Source organism: Cyanistes caeruleus, chromosome 20 (assembly GCF_971803275.1).
Source record: "Cyanistes caeruleus chromosome 20, bCyaCae1.hap1.1, whole genome shotgun sequence".
Classification (NCBI taxonomy): Eukaryota; Metazoa; Chordata; class Aves; order Passeriformes; family Paridae; genus Cyanistes; species Cyanistes caeruleus.
In genome coordinates this window covers 215,359-232,520 of record NC_141720.1, presented here as the reverse complement: position 1 = coordinate 232,520, position 17,162 = coordinate 215,359, and the positions used below count along the sequence as shown (strand labels likewise).

Here is a 17,162-nt window from a genome sequence, read left to right as displayed (position 1 = left end):
TTGTCTCAGGGTAGGGGGGTTTCTGTGCTGGGGGATTATTTCTGTGCTGGCAACTCTCCCCAGCTCCTGCCTCCTGCAGGAGGATTCCCAAACAAGGAGGAAACAGCAGGGGCTGTAAGGGGAAGGGAAAGAGCTGGAGTCTGGCTGCTGGAGCTCCACTGGGCCAAAAGGCCAGTGGGAGCCAGTGTAACAGCACCGGGCACGTGGTTCCAATGGTTCTGCTGCTTCTAAGGCAAATCCAACACAATACAACTGGTCCTGAGTTGTAACAACTCTGAGCTCCTGCAGAACAGGCTGCTTTTCCCTCACTGCTTTTGGGAGCCCAGAACCTGCAGGATGCCTGCTCCTGCCCCTCCCAAGCTGCAGCACCAGCCTAGGGACTAAACCCATGTGGGGGCAGCAGCCTGGTGGCCTCTACTCACTGTGTGTGGAAGAAACAAACACAAGGGATGACCATGGGTGCCTGTCCCCTCTGGGAAGCCCCCAGACCCCCTTCATACCACAGCAGCTGCTGCACCAGGGAGATACAAAGGGCAATGAGGGGACAGTGGCATTGCAGCTCAGGAGGCTGCTGTGGCACAGGAATGCCAAACAGCACTGGAGGGCTTTCTGCTTACCTGTGCCTGTTAGTGCTTGGAAAAACATAAATCCAGGAGGCATCCAGCCCCTGGCCTGTCCTGGAGCCTGCAGTGTTCAGCCCTGGACGCTTGCTGCCCTTCAGCCATCCTCTGCCTCTCTCCTGTTACTCACAGCTGTCTACCCACACAGCCCAGGGCGGGCAGCCACAGGCTGGGCAGCAGCTCCTGCAGTGCCCCAGCCCAGCCTTGTGACAGTCCTGGCCTCAGCTCTGCCTCAGCAGAGCACTGCTCAGAAAAACAAGCTCACATTGCAGAGATGCTTTAGCAGAGTATTTATTCAATGCCAGAGTGAAGAGCAAAACTCAGTACAAACAACACCTCAGTGCCTCACTCGCTGCTGCACGGAGCCACGGGTGGAGAGTTCACAGTTGGGGGAGGAGGGAGAGGCTGTTCCTTCACAGTGTGACTGTGCGGGATGTGGTGCCTGTGTGCACACACACATGAAGGAACCCCTCATTTCATGACAGAAAACCTGAGTACAGGCATTTTGGATGAAGCTGGGGCACAGCAGGACACAGGTGCTGATCCTCCTGCTGCAGAGGCTGCTAAATCCATCAGTGCCATTGTGACAGAAGCTGCCACCTCCATCAGGTCTATCAACAACCCCAGACTGGGAATGGCACAGGAACCTGCCCCAGGGCTTCCAGGGAGGGCCCAAGGTGCCTCCCCCTGCTGCTCCTTCCCAGCCCTGCTTCCAGGAATGACAGCAGCTCCTTGGGGCCCCATCTAGGCCAGATCAAGATAAGGAGCTTAATTTTAGACACATTTGGGTACCTGCTACAGGGAGAGAGAAGCTCAGGGGACAGACAGTGAACACCACTGAGTCTGTAGTAACTCCAAGTGACCATCCCCACTGCCGGTGGGGTCCCGGAGAAGCTGACCACCTCCATGGCAGGTCAGCCTCAGGGACAGGGAGCTTATTCAGCTGTCACTGCAGGCAGGAGGGCTCCGTCCCCATCACCTGCAGGTGAATGAATACCTGCAGCACCTGTGGGTGCCTACACCTATTTACAGAGAACATACCTAGAGAACCTGAAGTGCCATGATTGGGTAGCGTGGGCAGGAGGTGAGCTGTCCTCACAGGTACCCCAGAAAGGGACAGCAGATCCCCCACAATAAATACGTTCCCGATCCATAGCTTATTGAAGTGCAACTCAGAGGAAGACAGAGGCAAAGCCAGCAGGAGGGACCACCAGCCCTCACCCCTCCCAAGTTTGGAAACTGGTGATACCAATACACAGACCCTAGGGCCAGGCAGGCTCCCAGCCCTGACCCTGCCACCCCCTCACTGCCCCCAGTCCCTGCTGCCCTCCCGGGCAGAGGTGCCATGGGGAGGAGGCACTTGACATTCCCCAGCAGCCAGACAAGTTGCCCATGGAGCTTTGGGACAAACACACATTAATAAAACGCCAATATTAAGAGAGTCCTGCAGTCAGGCAGCGCAGCTGCACTGTGGCCCCTGCCAAGTACTCTGCAGCTGGTAACTCCCAGTGGGGCCGGCCACGTCCCCAGCTCACACAGAACCACACTGAACGTGCCTCAGTGTCTCAAGCCCAGAGCTCACCCAGAGAGCTATGCCCAAGTAGCAACGCTGGTGAGAAGCTGTGGGAGCTCACCCTGCAGTGACCAGCTCAGCTGCTGCCTGACAGATCCACGACAGGACCCCAGCTCTTATGTCCTATCTGAAGCCAGTGCTTCAAGGAGGAGGCAATTCCCGCTGCCAGGCTCAGCCATAGGATTTGTGTGCCTAGAGCTCATCTCTGTGCAAGGCTCAGGGCTCTGTGAGCTCAGGAGGTGCTGCAGTGAGGAAGCTGCAGGAGCAGATGTACCTGGGTTCAGCTTTTCTGGTTCATGAGCCAGGAGAAGAGCAGTTTCCTGGGCCGGGGCCTCCTGGCCTGCCGGATGCGCACAGCCCGTGGGGACCGCCACACTTTGATGGTGGTGTCATCACTGGCTGTCAGCAGCAGCTCCTGCTCCACTGGGCTGAATGCCACTGAGTTCACCACGTTGTCATGCTGCAGCTTCGCCAGGCAGATGTTGTAGTGCCGGTCCCAGATGTAGCCATGTCGATCCTCTGCCCCACTGCGGTGGAGAGACAGTGGTCAGGGTGTCCCACTGGTCCCAGTGTCAGCCTAACAGCCCCAACCCTCCCCACCCCCATCTTTCTGCAGGGATGGGGGCATAGGGTACCCAAGCCCGTCTCCATGAGCTTCATCCTGCGCAGGCAGTTCCCTCTGGGATCCAGTGCCCCTCAGCTCACCCCACAGCACCTGCAGCCCCAAGAAGGGCATTTACCACCTGCGACCAAACACACCACCAGCCCCAGATTTACCTTTCCTCAGGGATTTACAGCAGGATATTTACAACAGGACCAGGGCAGTTACCTTTTATCAGCACTTTCCAAGTCAGTTACCCTGACTCCCATTCCCTGCTCTGCTCCCAACACAAGGGAGTGTTCTGCTCACCCGGCCATCCCATAGCAACTGCCCCAGGGTGTCCCAGATGCAGGATCAGAATCCTGGCCACCCCCTCACCTTGCTACAAAGTCCCTGCTGACATCCAGGAAGATGAAGAAGCACTCCTCATTGGGTGTGTAGGCCCGGTGTGCACGCAGTGCTCGCTTCACCTCCTTCATGGTCTTCAGGTCAAACACATGCAGGTCGATCTCCTCAGCAATGGGAGGTGGCTGCATCGGATCTGAGATGACACAGTCCCGTGGCCAGGCCCGGCTGTTCACATAGAGGTACCTTGGGGAGGATAGGGATTGGTTACCTGCACTGTATCAGAGTTCACAGAGCCCCCTGGAACAGCAGGGACGGAGCCTACAGCTCAGCTCACTGAAATCCAGGCTGAAACAGGGAACAGGCCAGGGGTGATGCTCAGCAATAACACACCATTAGCACCTGGATCAGCAGGCACTCAATCCATCCACCACAGTCACTTCATGTCCTGGTCACCCCACAGAGCCTGTGAGCAGCTCTTGCCCACCCTGGCAGTTGCTGAAGCCCTCAGTGCTCACCGGTGGTCAGGGGAGAGGCCCATGCCAATGATGTGCCCATGGATGTCGATGACGTGATCCAGGGAGTCAAAGAACTCATCTGAGCGCCGTTCCTCCCCCAGCACCGGCCCTGCAGTCGTCATCTGATGGGGCAGGATCCTTTTAATCCCTGTGGGATAGAAAGCAGAGGGAGGCAGTTCCATATGCTGCTGCCAGAAGGGCTGGGGGAGATCCCAAGCTTCAGGGAGGGGATTTCCTTGGCATGACTAAGTAAGAACCAGCTTGCTGGGCAAGGTCTGGGACAGGGCTGCTGTCCTGGCCAGGCTCCTTCAGCTCTCCAGGTGGGCTTCAGGCCAGGACCTTGCCCATGAGAAACATCCTGGCACATCCAATCCCAGACAGGGAGATCCCAGTGGGATCAGCCAAACCTCACCTCAGCCCATCTCTGGAGCACATGGAAGCTGCGTTGGCCCAGGAGACACGCTAGTTGTGGAAAGGCTTTTCTCCTAAATTATTCCCTGGGCTGGGCCCATTCTCTGCAGTAGCCAGCCTGGAGCAGCCCAGTAGATGCACTGGCTGTGGCAGACTTTTCCCCTGACACTGTCAAGTGCAGGTGGGGATCTGTCCCAGAAAGCTCAAAGAACAGACATTTAAACCAAAATTGTGCTCAAGTGATTTGTAGCTTCTGAACCCCCTGACTAAATGAGACAAGTGATGGGTCAAGCCCTGTCCCCTTCCAGCTCTGAAGAGGTCCAAAACACAAACAGCTTCACAAATGGTCCATCCCCAATGGCTTTCTGGAGGACCCCTGTGAGCCTCAGTAGCTCCTGGGCACACACACACACAGGCTTCATCCTCAGCAGGTCCAGAGGGAGCTGGAAGGTGGCCCATCCCATCCCATCCCATCCCATCCCATCGCCCCTCTGCAGGAATTGCTAACATCACCTTTGATTTTAGCCCTCTCCTGCAGCCCAACAAGACATGGGTGACACCCCACTACAGCTCAAGTCCAAGTCCATTCCCAATATCCCTGTCCCTGAGCTTAGGACCTTTGGGACAGGACTGGTGGTCTTCCACCCCACCAGTGCTGCTCACCAACATTTTCATCCTCACTTCTGCAGCACCATGCTCCCCGTTCCAAACTCAGACACACATGAGTCAGCAGGACAGGCTGCTCAACCTGGAACCAGCATGAGAAATGGGAACTCAAGATTTCAGGCTGGAGCAGCACTGCATAGAATGGGAGGTGAGCAAAGAGTGAGCTCCTTCAGGTCCTGTGGGCACAGAGCAGGTGCACAGGGCCAGTTCTGCGCACAAACTAAGGGGGAAACGACACTGTAGTGACTCATGGTGAGACAGGAACTGCCCTCCAAGCAGCAGCCTGTACTGCAAGTGTTGGCTGCCAGCCAGGGAGTCACAGAGTTCAAAGGCATCACACAAATCCCTCAGCCTTGGGAGGCTCTGGAGGAATTCGGGAGCCCAAAGGCTCTGCCTTGGTGTGTAGCAGGTTGCAGTCTGTGAGGTGGCCTTGGCTCAGCCCAGGGGATCCAGGGGCCACCTCAGCTCAGCCCAGGGCTGTCTGCAAAGCCAGCCCATGGGCAGGAGCATGGAGCAGAGCTCATTCAGTCCAGGTCATATAACTGAGGTGGGCAAAGACTAAGTTGCTTACAGTTCTAGAAATTGCCTTCCTCCACCTTACTGCTGTGGGACCATGTCATGGGAAAGTCAGGAGAGCAAGGAAGCAAGGCTGTAACTGTGTGAGCAGTGAAAGGAACTGAAACAGTCTGGCTTCACAGCAATCTATTCTGGGAGCAGCTCCCTCCTTCCCCACACTCCTGGTCCTTTCCACCTCTCTGCCAGCTTTAGGGTCTCTTGGGGAAACAGCCAGTCTACCTGCTCCTGCTCCCTGCTGAGGAGCTCCCCACAGGATTTCCTGTAAATTCAGGCTCTGCTAGATCTGTTGCCTTAACATGAGTGCCCCAGGTGAGAGCAAGTGACATCCTAACACAGGACTAGGTCACCAGCAATGTCACGGCCTGGCACATGCTGCCCCTACAGCCCACTGTACCCCACTGGTACAACAGAGGAGGCTGCAGCCTGCCCAGCATCGCTCACCACACAAACACTGGCTGGTCCCACGCATGGCAGAGGAGAGGCAGGCAAGGGGCAGTGGCACCGCACAAGTGACTCACACATCAACTCCACGCTGCCCAGACCAGGCTTGCCCTGATGCCCTGTCTATTCCTACAAAAGAAAAGGACTGAGGTCCCTCCACACACTCCTCCAGGGCAACTGCTGCCCCGCCCCTGTACCCACTGCTGCTCATGGCTGGTGGTGTCCTTAACCAGTAGCTCCTTCTTGCTTTTCTGCTCAGCCCTTGCCATGACTTTGGCCATGTTTCATGCTGGCAACAACAAAACAACCCTCAGGCAAGTGGAGGAGGTGGAACTTCCCTCAGTGATGGGGCCTCTCAGAACCCAGAGCAAACTGCAGCTCACACTTCACAAACAGGCAGCAGAGAGACACGGTCTTTTCCCGACCCAAATCCCAAGTGCAGCTGCAGCTCAGGCCCCCAGAGAACCCTGGCTGTCCCAGGCTCAGACCCAACCTTACCTATCTGGTGTGGGGAGTAGGTGAGGCATCCTGTGGTGAAGATCAAGTACTTTGTCTTGCTGTTGCTGTCTGTCGGGAGCAGGTTTGGCTCAGGCGGTTTAGTTCTGTTGCGCACAAACAGCTCGGCCACCTTTGTCTCCAGCTCTGTCTCGGTCATGGCAGGCCTCACACGGCCCTCCATGATATCATCAAAGAACTGCTGCAGCCCATGCTCTGCCGGCACACCCCCGGCACCCGGCAATTCCTGTACAGCTGGCTCCGGAGGCGGCTTGGGCTTGGCCTCTTCTTCCTCGCTGTCGCTGCCGAGATCAAAGACTGGGCAGGTGGAGGAAGCAGCCAGCTGCTCCTCGTAGTCCAGGAGCAGATCCGGGGAATCATACCGGCTGCAGTCAGCCACCATCACCGTCCGGATGGTGCTGGCATTCAGGTTCTGGATTTTGAACAGTCTCTTCACTACATTCACATTCTCAGACTCGATGCCCTGTGAGCAGTGAGGAGAAGTGAGCAGGAACCACCCCACGTCACTTCCACAGTTCAAACCGAGACCCGAGCTAGCACAGGGACACTGGTGCCCACAGATCCCTTCACACTGTGTGTGGGGCACTGACACAAGAAGGGCCTCCAGCTTTGTCAGTTCTACTGAGCTCCTTCCTATCCTGGAGATGGAGACAGAGCGAGAGAAAATGTTTCTGCAGGCAGGAAGAAGTGGCGTGAGGAAGCACAGCAGCTGGGCAGCCCTGGTGCCACCGTACCCTGAGGTCATCAGCTGGTGCTACCTGGTGCTTTACAGTGCAGGGCCAGGAGCTGGAATTGATCCTTGTGGGTGCCTTCCACCTCAGCATACTCTACTTTCTATGATCAACAAGGATTTCAGGAAATCTGTGGATTTCAGGCCTCTGTGATAAGCATGAAGTAGGATCCCTCTGGCCCACAGCAGCAGTGGCAGAGAATCCCTGTGCTCCTGGAGTGTGCTTGTACCCCTCAGCAAAGGCACCTTGGTATCTGCTCCAGACACACAGAGCAGGTCCCTCTCTGCCTCACTGTTCCCAGCCTGCAGCTGTACCCCCACACTCCTGTTATGGCCAAAGTCCTTCCTGGCCTCTCAGGGATGGAAGGGGTAATGCTGGGGTAATGCTTCAGTGTAGCACAGAGATGTGGCTGTGGGAAGGATTTTATCTGGGGTTAGCATCTTGTTAAAATCACAAAACATGGGGATGTGCAGGTGTGACACTGAAACAGAGGGAACACAACTGAGCAGCCCAAGTGCAGGGAGTGAATGAGCAGTTTGAGGCCAGTACACTCAGGTCCCAAGTCTCACCACGGAATCAGAAACAACACCTGGGACAAGAAACCTCAGCAAGGCCAGGCAGGGCTGAGCTCAGCTTCCAGCTCCCAGGAATACCCTGAGCTACCAAGTGGGAGAAGGGCCATTGCTGGGACACACACCAGGCTAACAGCAGTCCCAGGCCCAACTCAGATTAGCAAGGACCTCAGCAGCCCTGCTGTTGGGCAATACATGCTGTGGTGCACTGCAGCCAACTCCTCAGCCTAATTAATGTGGCAAAAGTTAATGAGATCTGAGGGCAGAGTTAGAATAGTGTAGTGAGTACCACAACACCAAGCATGGAGAAACCTCCTGTAAGGGTTGCCTTGAGCTCAGGATCCTGAGGGCAAGTCAGAGGAGACAAACAGGGAGGACAGGAGGATTGAGCCATCCTCCCCTGCAGCTTTCCCTCCCCCAGAAGCCAGCAGGAAGCTGCATTGCCTGCAAAGCTGGAAGGAAGGCAGCTCACCTGGAAAGCATTGTTCAGCCACAGGACCGAGCAGGAGGTTATGCGCCCAATCCGATGCAGATTGCCTGATATCAAATTGGTTTCATTCAGCCAGCAGCCAAACACATCGTAGGGCTTATTCCTCACCCTGGAAAGCAGTGTGAAGTTCTCTGGAAGGGAAACATGAGTGTGAGGCAGTGACTTCCAGCAAGAGCCCTGAAGAAACCATGTGGGACAGGGGAAGTGGATCCAGGTCTCTGTAGGAGAGGCCAACCCCCATCCAGCTCCCAGCCACTGCTTCAGAGAAAGATTATTTCCCTTTTCTCCAGAGATATGTGATGATACCTTGCACAAAGGAAACCAAAATAACAGGGCAGTGCACAGAGCCAGAGCAAAGAGCAATCCAACCACCCATCCTTTCCCTGAGTGGGGCCCAGAGCAGGCCCTGGGGACAAGAACAAGTTAAACACATACAGAATTTCCCTCCCATCCCTGGGGCTTGAGGCTTCACCAGCCAAGACAGCTGTGCCCTCCTGATTGCTGGTACTGTGGGACTCTGCACAAAGATGGTGAGATACCATGGTGGGGATAAGCCTCACACACAGAGCTGCAGCAGAAGTGAAAGAGGCTCAGGTGACAAAACCTCAGAAAGCCCTGTGAGACCTAAGGGTGAGACTACGGCCACAAAGGTGATCTGAGGGCTGGATCCAGCCACTCTCCTCTGTAGATGGGCTGAGAGAGCTGGCTGTGTCCAGCATGGAGAAGACCTTAGAGCCCCTCCCAGTGCCTAAAGAGGCTCAAGGAGAGCTGGAGAAGAACCTGGGAGAAGGGATGGAGGGACAGGACAAGGGGGAATGGCTTCCCACTGCCAGAGGGCTGGGTTAGATGGGATGCTGGGGGGAAATTGTTCCCTGTGAGGGTGGTGAAGCCCTGCCACAGGATGCCCAGAGAAGGTGTGGCTGCCCCTGGATCCCTGGAAGTGTCCCAGGCCAGGCTGGATGAGGCTTGGAGCAACCTGGGATAGTGGAAGGTGCCTCTGCCCATGGCAGGAGGGTTGGAATAAGATGAGCCTTAATGTCTCTTCCAACCCAAACCATTCTGGATTTCTGTTGCTCTATGCCAAGCACCACATACGCCAGAGGCAGGGCCTTCAAGATGAGTGATGTGGGTAACAGTTGCCCAGACTGGCACTTAGAAGAGAAGTGAGGCTAAATACACGACACACTACCTTGAGGTACTGCTGCAGTGACCTGAACAGAGTTACGGCTGTCTGTGAGGTTTCCCCTCTAGAACTGTGATTGGAACCCCTTAGCTCAGGAGTCAGGACAAGCTGAGGCAAGGCCACTGCACACCCAGAGAAGAAGGGAACCCCCTCACACAGCACTCATATACCCCAGGGAGCCCCAGGGAAGCCCCACTTACCCATGCTGATCACAGCAATCTCTCCTGAGGAGGAGTTGTGAGGCCCCACAAAGACGCCAGATACCAGCAGGAGGGAGTCATCAGAGTTGAACTGGGAGAACTGGGTGTAGCTCCAGTTGTACGGCCTCATGTTGGAGCTGTGCTGCAGGGAGATGTCCAGATCATTGCTCCAGATCTACAGAGATGGACAATCAGGAAGTTGCTGAGAAGCCTGAGAGTGGTTCTGCTTTATCTGTTCTGCCAGTACTCACCAGGACATGAAAAACAAACATTATCAAAAACCCCATTTAACTGCCTCCTACTCACTACATCCCTGTCCCTTCCCCTGACAGTAAATGGAGAGGGGCTAAATGAAGAACTGCCGTTCCACTGGTCAGGGGAGATTGAGTTCATGCAGTGAATGGTGCTACCACAGCTGGGTTTCCAGCACGTTCAGACAGATTCCTCCCAGGACAACAACTCAGGGAAAACATGATCCACTGCAGTGGATCATTATCTTCCCAGTCTTCATCAGACCCATGGCACAACAGGGCACTGATCTTCACCTAGAAAGCAAGGCACCTTGGCCACCTACACACACACTCTGGAGCTGGAATCCACAGCCCCCAAGGCTACATTTGCAAGAGTCATTAGTTCTGTGGCTTAGAAGACAGCTCAGCACCCACAGGAACCAGCCCAAGTCCAGGGATGTCTGGTCAAACCTCTCCAAATATTTCCCAAAAGCTGCTTTCAGGGCTAAGCCCCACTGGACCAAGGCTGCAAGGGCTGGGCAGGGCACCTACCACTTTACCTTGACCGTGCAGTCTTTGGAGCATGATGCAAACAGGCAGCCAGAGTGGGAAAAGCTCAGGTGCAAAACTTGGTCATTGTGCTCCTTCAGAGCCTGCACTTCCACGCAAGGGATGGTGTCGTAGAGCCTCTGGAACTCATCGTACCAGGAGACAGCACCTGCAGCACAGAGCAGGAACACGGGACGGGAGTGTGAGTGGAGGAAAGCAGAGCTGGGCTAAACATGGCATCAGGCTTTAATAAATCAATCCTGGCTCCTGAGAACAAGGCCAGAAGCTCTTCTGGGGCACCAACCCAGGGCTGTAGCTCAGCTACCAATCCTCAGCATTTTCCTCAGCAGCTTCCCCACTCCCAAACACAAAAAACCCTTTCTTCCAGTACACAGACTGCTCCACACCACGTCTCCGCTTTCCAAACCAGCAGAGCCCCTGCTGGAACAGCCTGCGCAGAGACTCTGGCTGTCAGGCCAAAACCTTGCTCAGGACAAAACACTCCTGAGAAGGAACATGTGCTCGAGCACAACCAGATCAACCAGGTGGGACAAGAGGAAAGCTGGGAAGCTGCTCCTCACCATACCCAGCTCTGCACTGATTATCTCTGTCTTGTCTAGCGCAGAATTAAGACGGTTCCAGAAAGGGTCTGGGACCAGGAAAAAAACATTTCCATGAGGTAAGAGACTTGAAGAAATGAGACAGAAGAACAGAAGCTGGGCACAGTGTGCTGAGCACAGCCTGGGGGACACTCACAGGAGTCTTACTGATGGACAATAAAAGGTAAATAAAGAAGATTTTTATTGAAAGGCCCAGCCAAGCAGCCTACAGACTTCTTGTAGCAGCAAATCCCAGAGAGCCAAAGAGGATTACCCATGCATATGGATAAGGGCCAACTTTCCCAGTGACACTGAACAGGACTGAAGGATTTTTTGGAACACACTGCAGCCCAGGAGGCACCTGGAGGGACCAGCCTGCTGCCAGCACATCCCACTGCTGTGTGAGGCTGGGCGCTTCGACCCCCTCTGAGCCTCCTGGTCCCGGCCCATCCAGCTGTGAAAAGCCTGAGCAAGCCCCATTTGGAAGCAAACCCAACATTTCATCTTACAGACCCACTCGATACCATTCCTCTAACCATGTTGCTGTCAGGGCAGCTAGGCTGGCAGAGGTATTCCCCAAACTCATGCTCCAGCCCCTGCCCACACCTGCCAGCTGTCCCTATCCTGCTGCCTTGTGCAGGGTGCCCACAGCTCCAGCAGCCAGGGAGGTGCCTGAATACGTTACTGAGCTACACCAACTGCTTGATCTAATTAATGCTCAAGAACAGGGCTGGCAGCTGACTAAGCAGGTCCAGGAGGCTGGGAGGGAACAAGCCTGGTCAAAAGGCTTCAGAAAAACCCTAAAGAGAACATCTTCAGCCCCATGGAGCTCCCCGGGTCTGCAAGAGCAAAGTCTGGAGGAATCCCATTGACATCTACCTCCTCCCAGAGCCCTTCTGCAGTGGTGCACCTGCTGCAAGGAGATCAGCTCCCACTGCCTGATTCTTGGCATTTCTTCCTGCCCTTCTGTACCCACTGCAACTCACAACCCAGGATTCAATTCCCTCAGCCACAGCTGGGGAGCCCCTACACAGCCCTCTCACACCCTGCAGTGCACTGGGAATGGGCTGCTTGGAGAGAAACCCTCCTGGGCAGCAAGAGCTCCTGCTGCCGGGTCCCAGCTGGTGTGACAGAGCTGGGTCATCCTTCCAGACTGCACCAAACTGCTTCCAGCACTGGGTGCTCAGCAGGGAGCAGAGCTATGATCACATGACTGCCACCCCCAAGCCTTCTGACAGCTTGGCCAAGGACAGCCCTGCCAGGCTCTGTCAGCTCCTGTTGTGGGCCCAGATCAAATCCAACCTGTCCTGGTGCTGTAGGGCAGCTGCTGACTCAGCACATGTCCCCAGTGCTGTCACAGGGCCCCACATCCCCCAGACAGACACAGGTGTCCCTGCACAGCCCAGGCCCTGGGACCCTCAGAGCAGCCAATGGTGCTTGTTGCAGCGCCTATTCCAGCTGGAGAAGTGACAGACCTGCAGCAGAGGGGCTGCCAAGTCCCAGAAAGGCCAAGGCAGCAGTGATTCCACAGATCCCATGCAGGCTGGGATGCAGCAGCATGTGGTGACACACTGCAACTCCCGGGATCTCCCTGGGCAGCAACTACAGAGAGCACCTGCCTAGAGAGCTCAGAAACCTCTTTTCTGTGAAAAGAAGGGAAAGGCAAAGCATTTTCAGCCCTTTGACCCCCTGGCAGACCCAGAGCCCTTCCCGTGCACATCTCAGCCCATGACACTGTGACACAGCTGAGGGGACGCGGTCCGGGGTTTCCACTGCCCCGACAGCAGAGGGCAGAGGAGGGGAGTGCAGTCTCCGTCCCGGGCTCACGGCAGCTGCCGTCCCCCGGGATCAGCCCCGTGCCCCGGAGCGCACCTGGGTGCCGCGGCACATCCCGGGACACGCGGTAGTAGCGGTAGAAAAGCTCCTTCCACAAGAATTCGTCGCGAGCCACGGCGCGCCACTGTTGGCAGACGAGCCCCACCGAGAGCACGTCGGCGTGGTCCAGGTACAGAAAGATCTCGAACAGGACGGTGTCCGGGAGCCGGGGACAGCCCGCGTCCATCGTGTCATTCTGCCGCCGCGCCTGGAACCGAGCGGAGTGCTGCTGTCAGGCTCCAGCAGGGGACCCGCACCCGCCAAGGGCCCGCGGCCCTCCCGAGCTTTGGCCGCTGCTCCCTTCGTGCCGTGCCCGGTGCCCTGGTGCCTCCCGCGGCTAGTATCCCGCCCGTGCCGTGCCCGGCTTCCCCGGTGTCCCCCGTGGCTAGTGTTTCCCCTCTGCCGTGCCCAGTGCCCCCATGGCCAGCGTTCCCCCCGTGCCGTGCCGTGCACGGTGTCCCCGCTGTCCCCCCGCACCTCGGCGGCTCCGCTGCCCCCGCCCCGCCGCGCCACTTCCGGCCGGCGCTCCCGGCGCTCCCCCGTCGGCCAATCACCGGGCACGTCCGGCCGCAGCCCCGACGGCTCGAGCACAGAGCTACCCGCAGCGTGCCAGACGCAGCGAGGGGAGCGCAGCGCGATCGCTCAGAATGCCCCGGAAGCGGCAGCGCTGCCCCGCCTCGACCACGCCCACCACACACCACGCCCCATGAGCCCCGCCCGTGCCCCGTTTACCACGCCCCATTTCGGACAGGCCCCGCCCACCGCGGGATCCACTCCCCCGGCCCCTCCTCAACCTTCGGCCCTGTCCGGGCCCGCTCACTTGGCTCCAGCCGGGCCCGGCCCGGCGATCGGCCCGGCGATGACCCCGGCGATGACCCCGGCGATGACCCCGGCGATGACCCTGTCCAGCCGCCACCAGGTCTCATGGCTCCCGGTCGCGCCCGTCTCGCACACCGGCACATGGCGGCCCTGCGCACCCTCCTGCTCCTCGGGCTGCTCCTGACGGCGCGGGGGCAGAAGGCGGCGCAGAGACGGCGGCCGCCCCCTCCCCAGAGTGCACTGGAGAAGGTGGTGGCTCAGGAGGGGCTCAGCCTCCACCAGGTGAGGGGTTGGGCAGAGGGGTCTGTGGGTACCCGCTGAAGCCGCGCTTGGGTGGGCTGCAGGGAGCCGAGTGGCTCCTGTTTCGTGCTACCCCCCGACCCACCTCTGCAGCCCATCCTCCCCCAGACCCCCTGTGCCCTCTCCCCCCCAGGCCCACCCTTGCAGACCCCCACTGTCCTCCCCACTCAGCCTCCCAGCCTATCCCCAAGCCCCTCGGTGCCCTCCACACAGCCAGGGCTGCCAGAGCCTAGCTCAGCCCCAGCACTGCCCGCAGAGCTGCCCACAGAGCAGGTGCAGGGGCCAGAGCCTTACAGGGGCCCTCGACCATCTGAAGCTGCTGCAGGGTTTGTGCAGCCGCCCTCACTTTGGGGCTCTGCTGGTGGGGCAGAGCTGGGGCTGCAGCAAAAAGCGATGCCCAGCACATACCCAGTGTGGCATTGGGGTGCCCACAGTGCTGTGGGCAGTGTGAGCCATGGGCAGGTGCCTTGGACATCCCCTACACACCCCCAGCCTGTCCCTGTGTCAGGCTCCTGCCCTGCAATTCCACCTATCAGCACCTGAAGGGCAGTTGTGCCCTGTGGGCACCCCAAGTGACAGGCTGTGGGCAGAGGTGCCAAGTGAGAGGAAGGAGGGTGCTCAGGGTGGTTGAGTGGTGACATCCCAAGCTGGTGGCCCTGTAGATGGTGTCACCCCTGTGCCATGCAGCTCTCAGGGAAGTGGTTCCTGGTCAGCATGGCCTCCCAATGCAGCTACCTGCTTGAGCACAGCCACCAGCTGGAGGCCACGACAGTGACAATAACCATCCTGGATGGGCAGAGCCTGGCCATCAGCACCTTCAGGAAGCTGTGAGTAATGCCAGACACAGGGTCTGCGGGCAGGGACAGGGGTGTTGCAGGCAGGTCAGAACAGGACTGATGCCCTGGGATGGGGACTCTGAAAGCAGGTCAGAGCAGTGCCAGTGCCCTGGCCACAGACTCCAAACAGGACAGAGCTGCCCCAGAGCCAAGCGTTGTGGGATACCCTCCAGAGAGTTTTGTAGTAGAAACCCTGGCCATGATTGGCACCCTGCCACCCATACAGCCACTAGCTCAAGGCTGGGCTGGGTGTGCCCAGGCTGGTCTGTGTGAGGACAGCCAGGCTGGCAAAACTGAGGCACGTGGTGGCTCCATGGCTGCGCAGCCCAGGACTGGCTCTTGGGACTATCCCAGAGGCAGCATGTTTCAGGATGACGACCTTCAGCACATCTGTGAGCACTTTCCCCAGCCTGGTGGGCCATGAGGTCCTGACCAGGCACAGTGCTGCAGGTGGGTGGCAAGGACACCTTGGGCTCAACAGATTTTGGGCTCAGCATCTCTTACAATGTCTCCCCAGTGTTCTGGGATATCTTTCCCTGGGGGGGGAAAACAAAGTTCCAAGGAAACAGACAGCGTGTGTGCCTGGGTGGGCAGGGACCCAGGAATATCCTCCACAGCCTGTACTGACATCTCCTCCTCCTCTCCCCATGCAGGGACAAGATGTGCTGGGAAATCAGGCAGCACTACCTTCCTGCCCAGGCCCCTGGACACTTCCTGCTGAAGGGTGAGGGAGACTGGTCTGGGGTGACAGGAGGTTGCTGGAGCCGCCCAGTCCTGCTCTCAGCAGGGTTTTGATACCAATGTCCCTCTTCCCAGTGCACTCCCAGTATTTTATGTCTTGTGTCCCTAAGTGCCAGATGCCATCACAGGTGACATGATGGGCTGGTGTCTGTGGGGCTGCCCCACTCTGGCCTGATTTTTCACCCCTTGTACACCTGGTTTGTGGTGAAATGAAGCCTCTGGATGATGCTGGGGCTAACCAAGATTGACCAGGACTAACTGGGCTATCCTCTTGTCCTTCCCAGGCCATAGGAAAAGCAGCAAGGTGGATGTGGTGGTGGGTGAGGCTGACCCCAGCAACTTCATTATCCTTTATTACCAGAAGGGCCGCAGCATCTCTGTTAAGCTCTATGGTAGGCTTTGACTCGGGGCCTCATGGCAGGTGGAGGACGGGGTGGGAAACCCGTGCTGGACTCAGGAGAGGCCAGCCGAAGCCTTGGAGGATCCAGCCTGGGAATGGGGGTCACTCCCAGCTGGAGAATTGTCCCCAGATGCTGTGGGGGAGCAGGTAAGGAGGGAACTGGGAACCCACTTCTCTGAGCTGAAATCCCCATGGGGCCTGAGCCTTGTGTGGGAACATGGGGGGCTTCAGGCCAGGGCCAGGTAGGGCCTGAGGCCTCTGATGGTGTCTCCCCGCATACAGGACGGACCAGCCTGGTCAGTGATGCCATCATGGACAAGTTCGAGCAGCACATCAGGGCTGTGGGTCTGAGTGAGGATGTGACCTACTACTTCCCCACCTATGGTGGGTGGCACACAGTCCTCAGGGAGACCTGTGTGGGTTCTGATGCTCTGGCCACCCTGGGGACAAAGATGCAAGAATGGGGCTGTGCCCTGCAATGTCCTGGGGGTGCAGGGACTGGAGGGTGCCAAGCTCCAGACAAGGTGATCCTCCCGGGCTCTGTCTCTTGCAGGGTTTTGTGACTCTGCAGATGAGTTTCACATCCTTGATGGTGAGTTGGGGATGCTGGGTGATGTGCTGGGTGCCCTCTCCTATGTACCAGGCTTGGTCCCACATTGGGCATCAGTTGGGTGTCCCTGTCCTGGCAGTGGGCTGGGCACACTGGGCCAGATCCACACTTCACCATGACTGTGTAGTCCTGCCCCAGGGGTGTGGGAGGGCTGGTCTGGCACGGGAGAGGCCATGCCAGACCATTCCCCAGAAGAGTGTGCTCTTGTGTGTGCAGTGTCACTCAGAATGGGCATCAGGTACATCCTGGCAAAGCGAGCCCCACTCACCCCCCACATGGGTCAGACTGGGCATGGACACCCCTCCAGCCCCTCAGCACTTCTTTTCCAGAAACGAAGCTGTAGGTGCGGATGGAGTTGCCGTGGGGTCTCAGGGCTCAGCCCTCACCTCAGCCAGCTGCCCATATCCACGCAGATCTGAGCCGCACTTGAGTCTGCTCCCCCTGCTGCTCCACAGTTCTGGAGCCAGCCTTGGGGCTCCTCAGCCCCTCCAGCTGTGCTGACAGCTGCGCTTGTCCTTGTCCTGTGCCCCCTAGCTTGTGTCGCCCCTCTGCTCTGTACCCCACTCTCCTGCAGCAGCCAGCAACACCCCAATAAACACCTCAGAGAAGAGCCTGTGTACAGGCCAGTCAGCTCTAGGTCTGCCCCAGCCAGGCCAGCACTGCCTCCACCGTGGGCTGACAATGCCTTGGACATGTGCTGAGGGGGTGTTGGGGGGCTGTGCAGCCCCCTTCCATGCAGACCCCTGCCATCTTTTCTGTG

At 57.8% G+C, this 17,162-nt stretch overlaps 2 protein-coding genes across 8 annotated transcripts; one reads left to right on the top strand and one right to left on the bottom strand.

Annotated features, from left to right (window-relative positions):
- Positions 1-895: 895 nt before the first annotated feature.
- FBXW5 (F-box and WD repeat domain containing 5) lies at positions 896-13,331 on the bottom strand. Of its 3 annotated transcripts, none has more exons than XM_086858205.1 (9): positions 13,174-13,331; positions 12,694-12,904; positions 10,234-10,391; positions 9,444-9,618; positions 8,043-8,191; positions 6,250-6,730; positions 3,658-3,805; positions 3,173-3,385; positions 896-2,720 (listed from the first exon to the last, which is right to left on the bottom strand). In XM_086858205.1, exons 2-9 carry the CDS (start codon positions 12,881-12,883, stop codon positions 2,474-2,476), a joined length of 1,761 nt encoding a protein of 586 aa, XP_086714331.1. In that variant the 5' UTR covers positions 12,884-12,904; positions 13,174-13,331; the 3' UTR covers positions 896-2,473. The 3 variants fall into 3 exon arrangements, with proteins under 3 accessions (XP_086714331.1, XP_086714330.1, XP_086714329.1); XM_086858204.1 differs by having other exon boundaries at positions 10,226-10,391; positions 13,174-13,237; XM_086858203.1 differs by having other exon boundaries at positions 13,143-13,176.
- Positions 13,332-13,445: 114 nt separating this feature from the next.
- Positions 13,446-17,012, top strand: C8G (complement C8 gamma chain). Of its 5 annotated transcripts, XM_086858219.1 has the most exons (7): positions 13,446-13,797; positions 14,503-14,642; positions 15,305-15,375; positions 15,677-15,784; positions 16,075-16,176; positions 16,346-16,384; positions 16,732-17,012. In XM_086858219.1, the coding sequence occupies exons 1-7, from the start codon at positions 13,621-13,623 to the stop codon at positions 16,743-16,745; spliced, it is 651 nt and encodes a 216-aa protein (XP_086714345.1). In that variant the 5' UTR covers positions 13,446-13,620; the 3' UTR covers positions 16,746-17,012. The 5 variants fall into 5 exon arrangements, with proteins under 5 accessions (XP_086714345.1, XP_086714346.1, XP_086714342.1 ...); XM_086858220.1 differs by lacking the exon at positions 16,075-16,176; XM_086858216.1 differs by having other exon boundaries at positions 16,075-16,384.
- Positions 17,013-17,162: the final 150 nt, after the last annotated feature.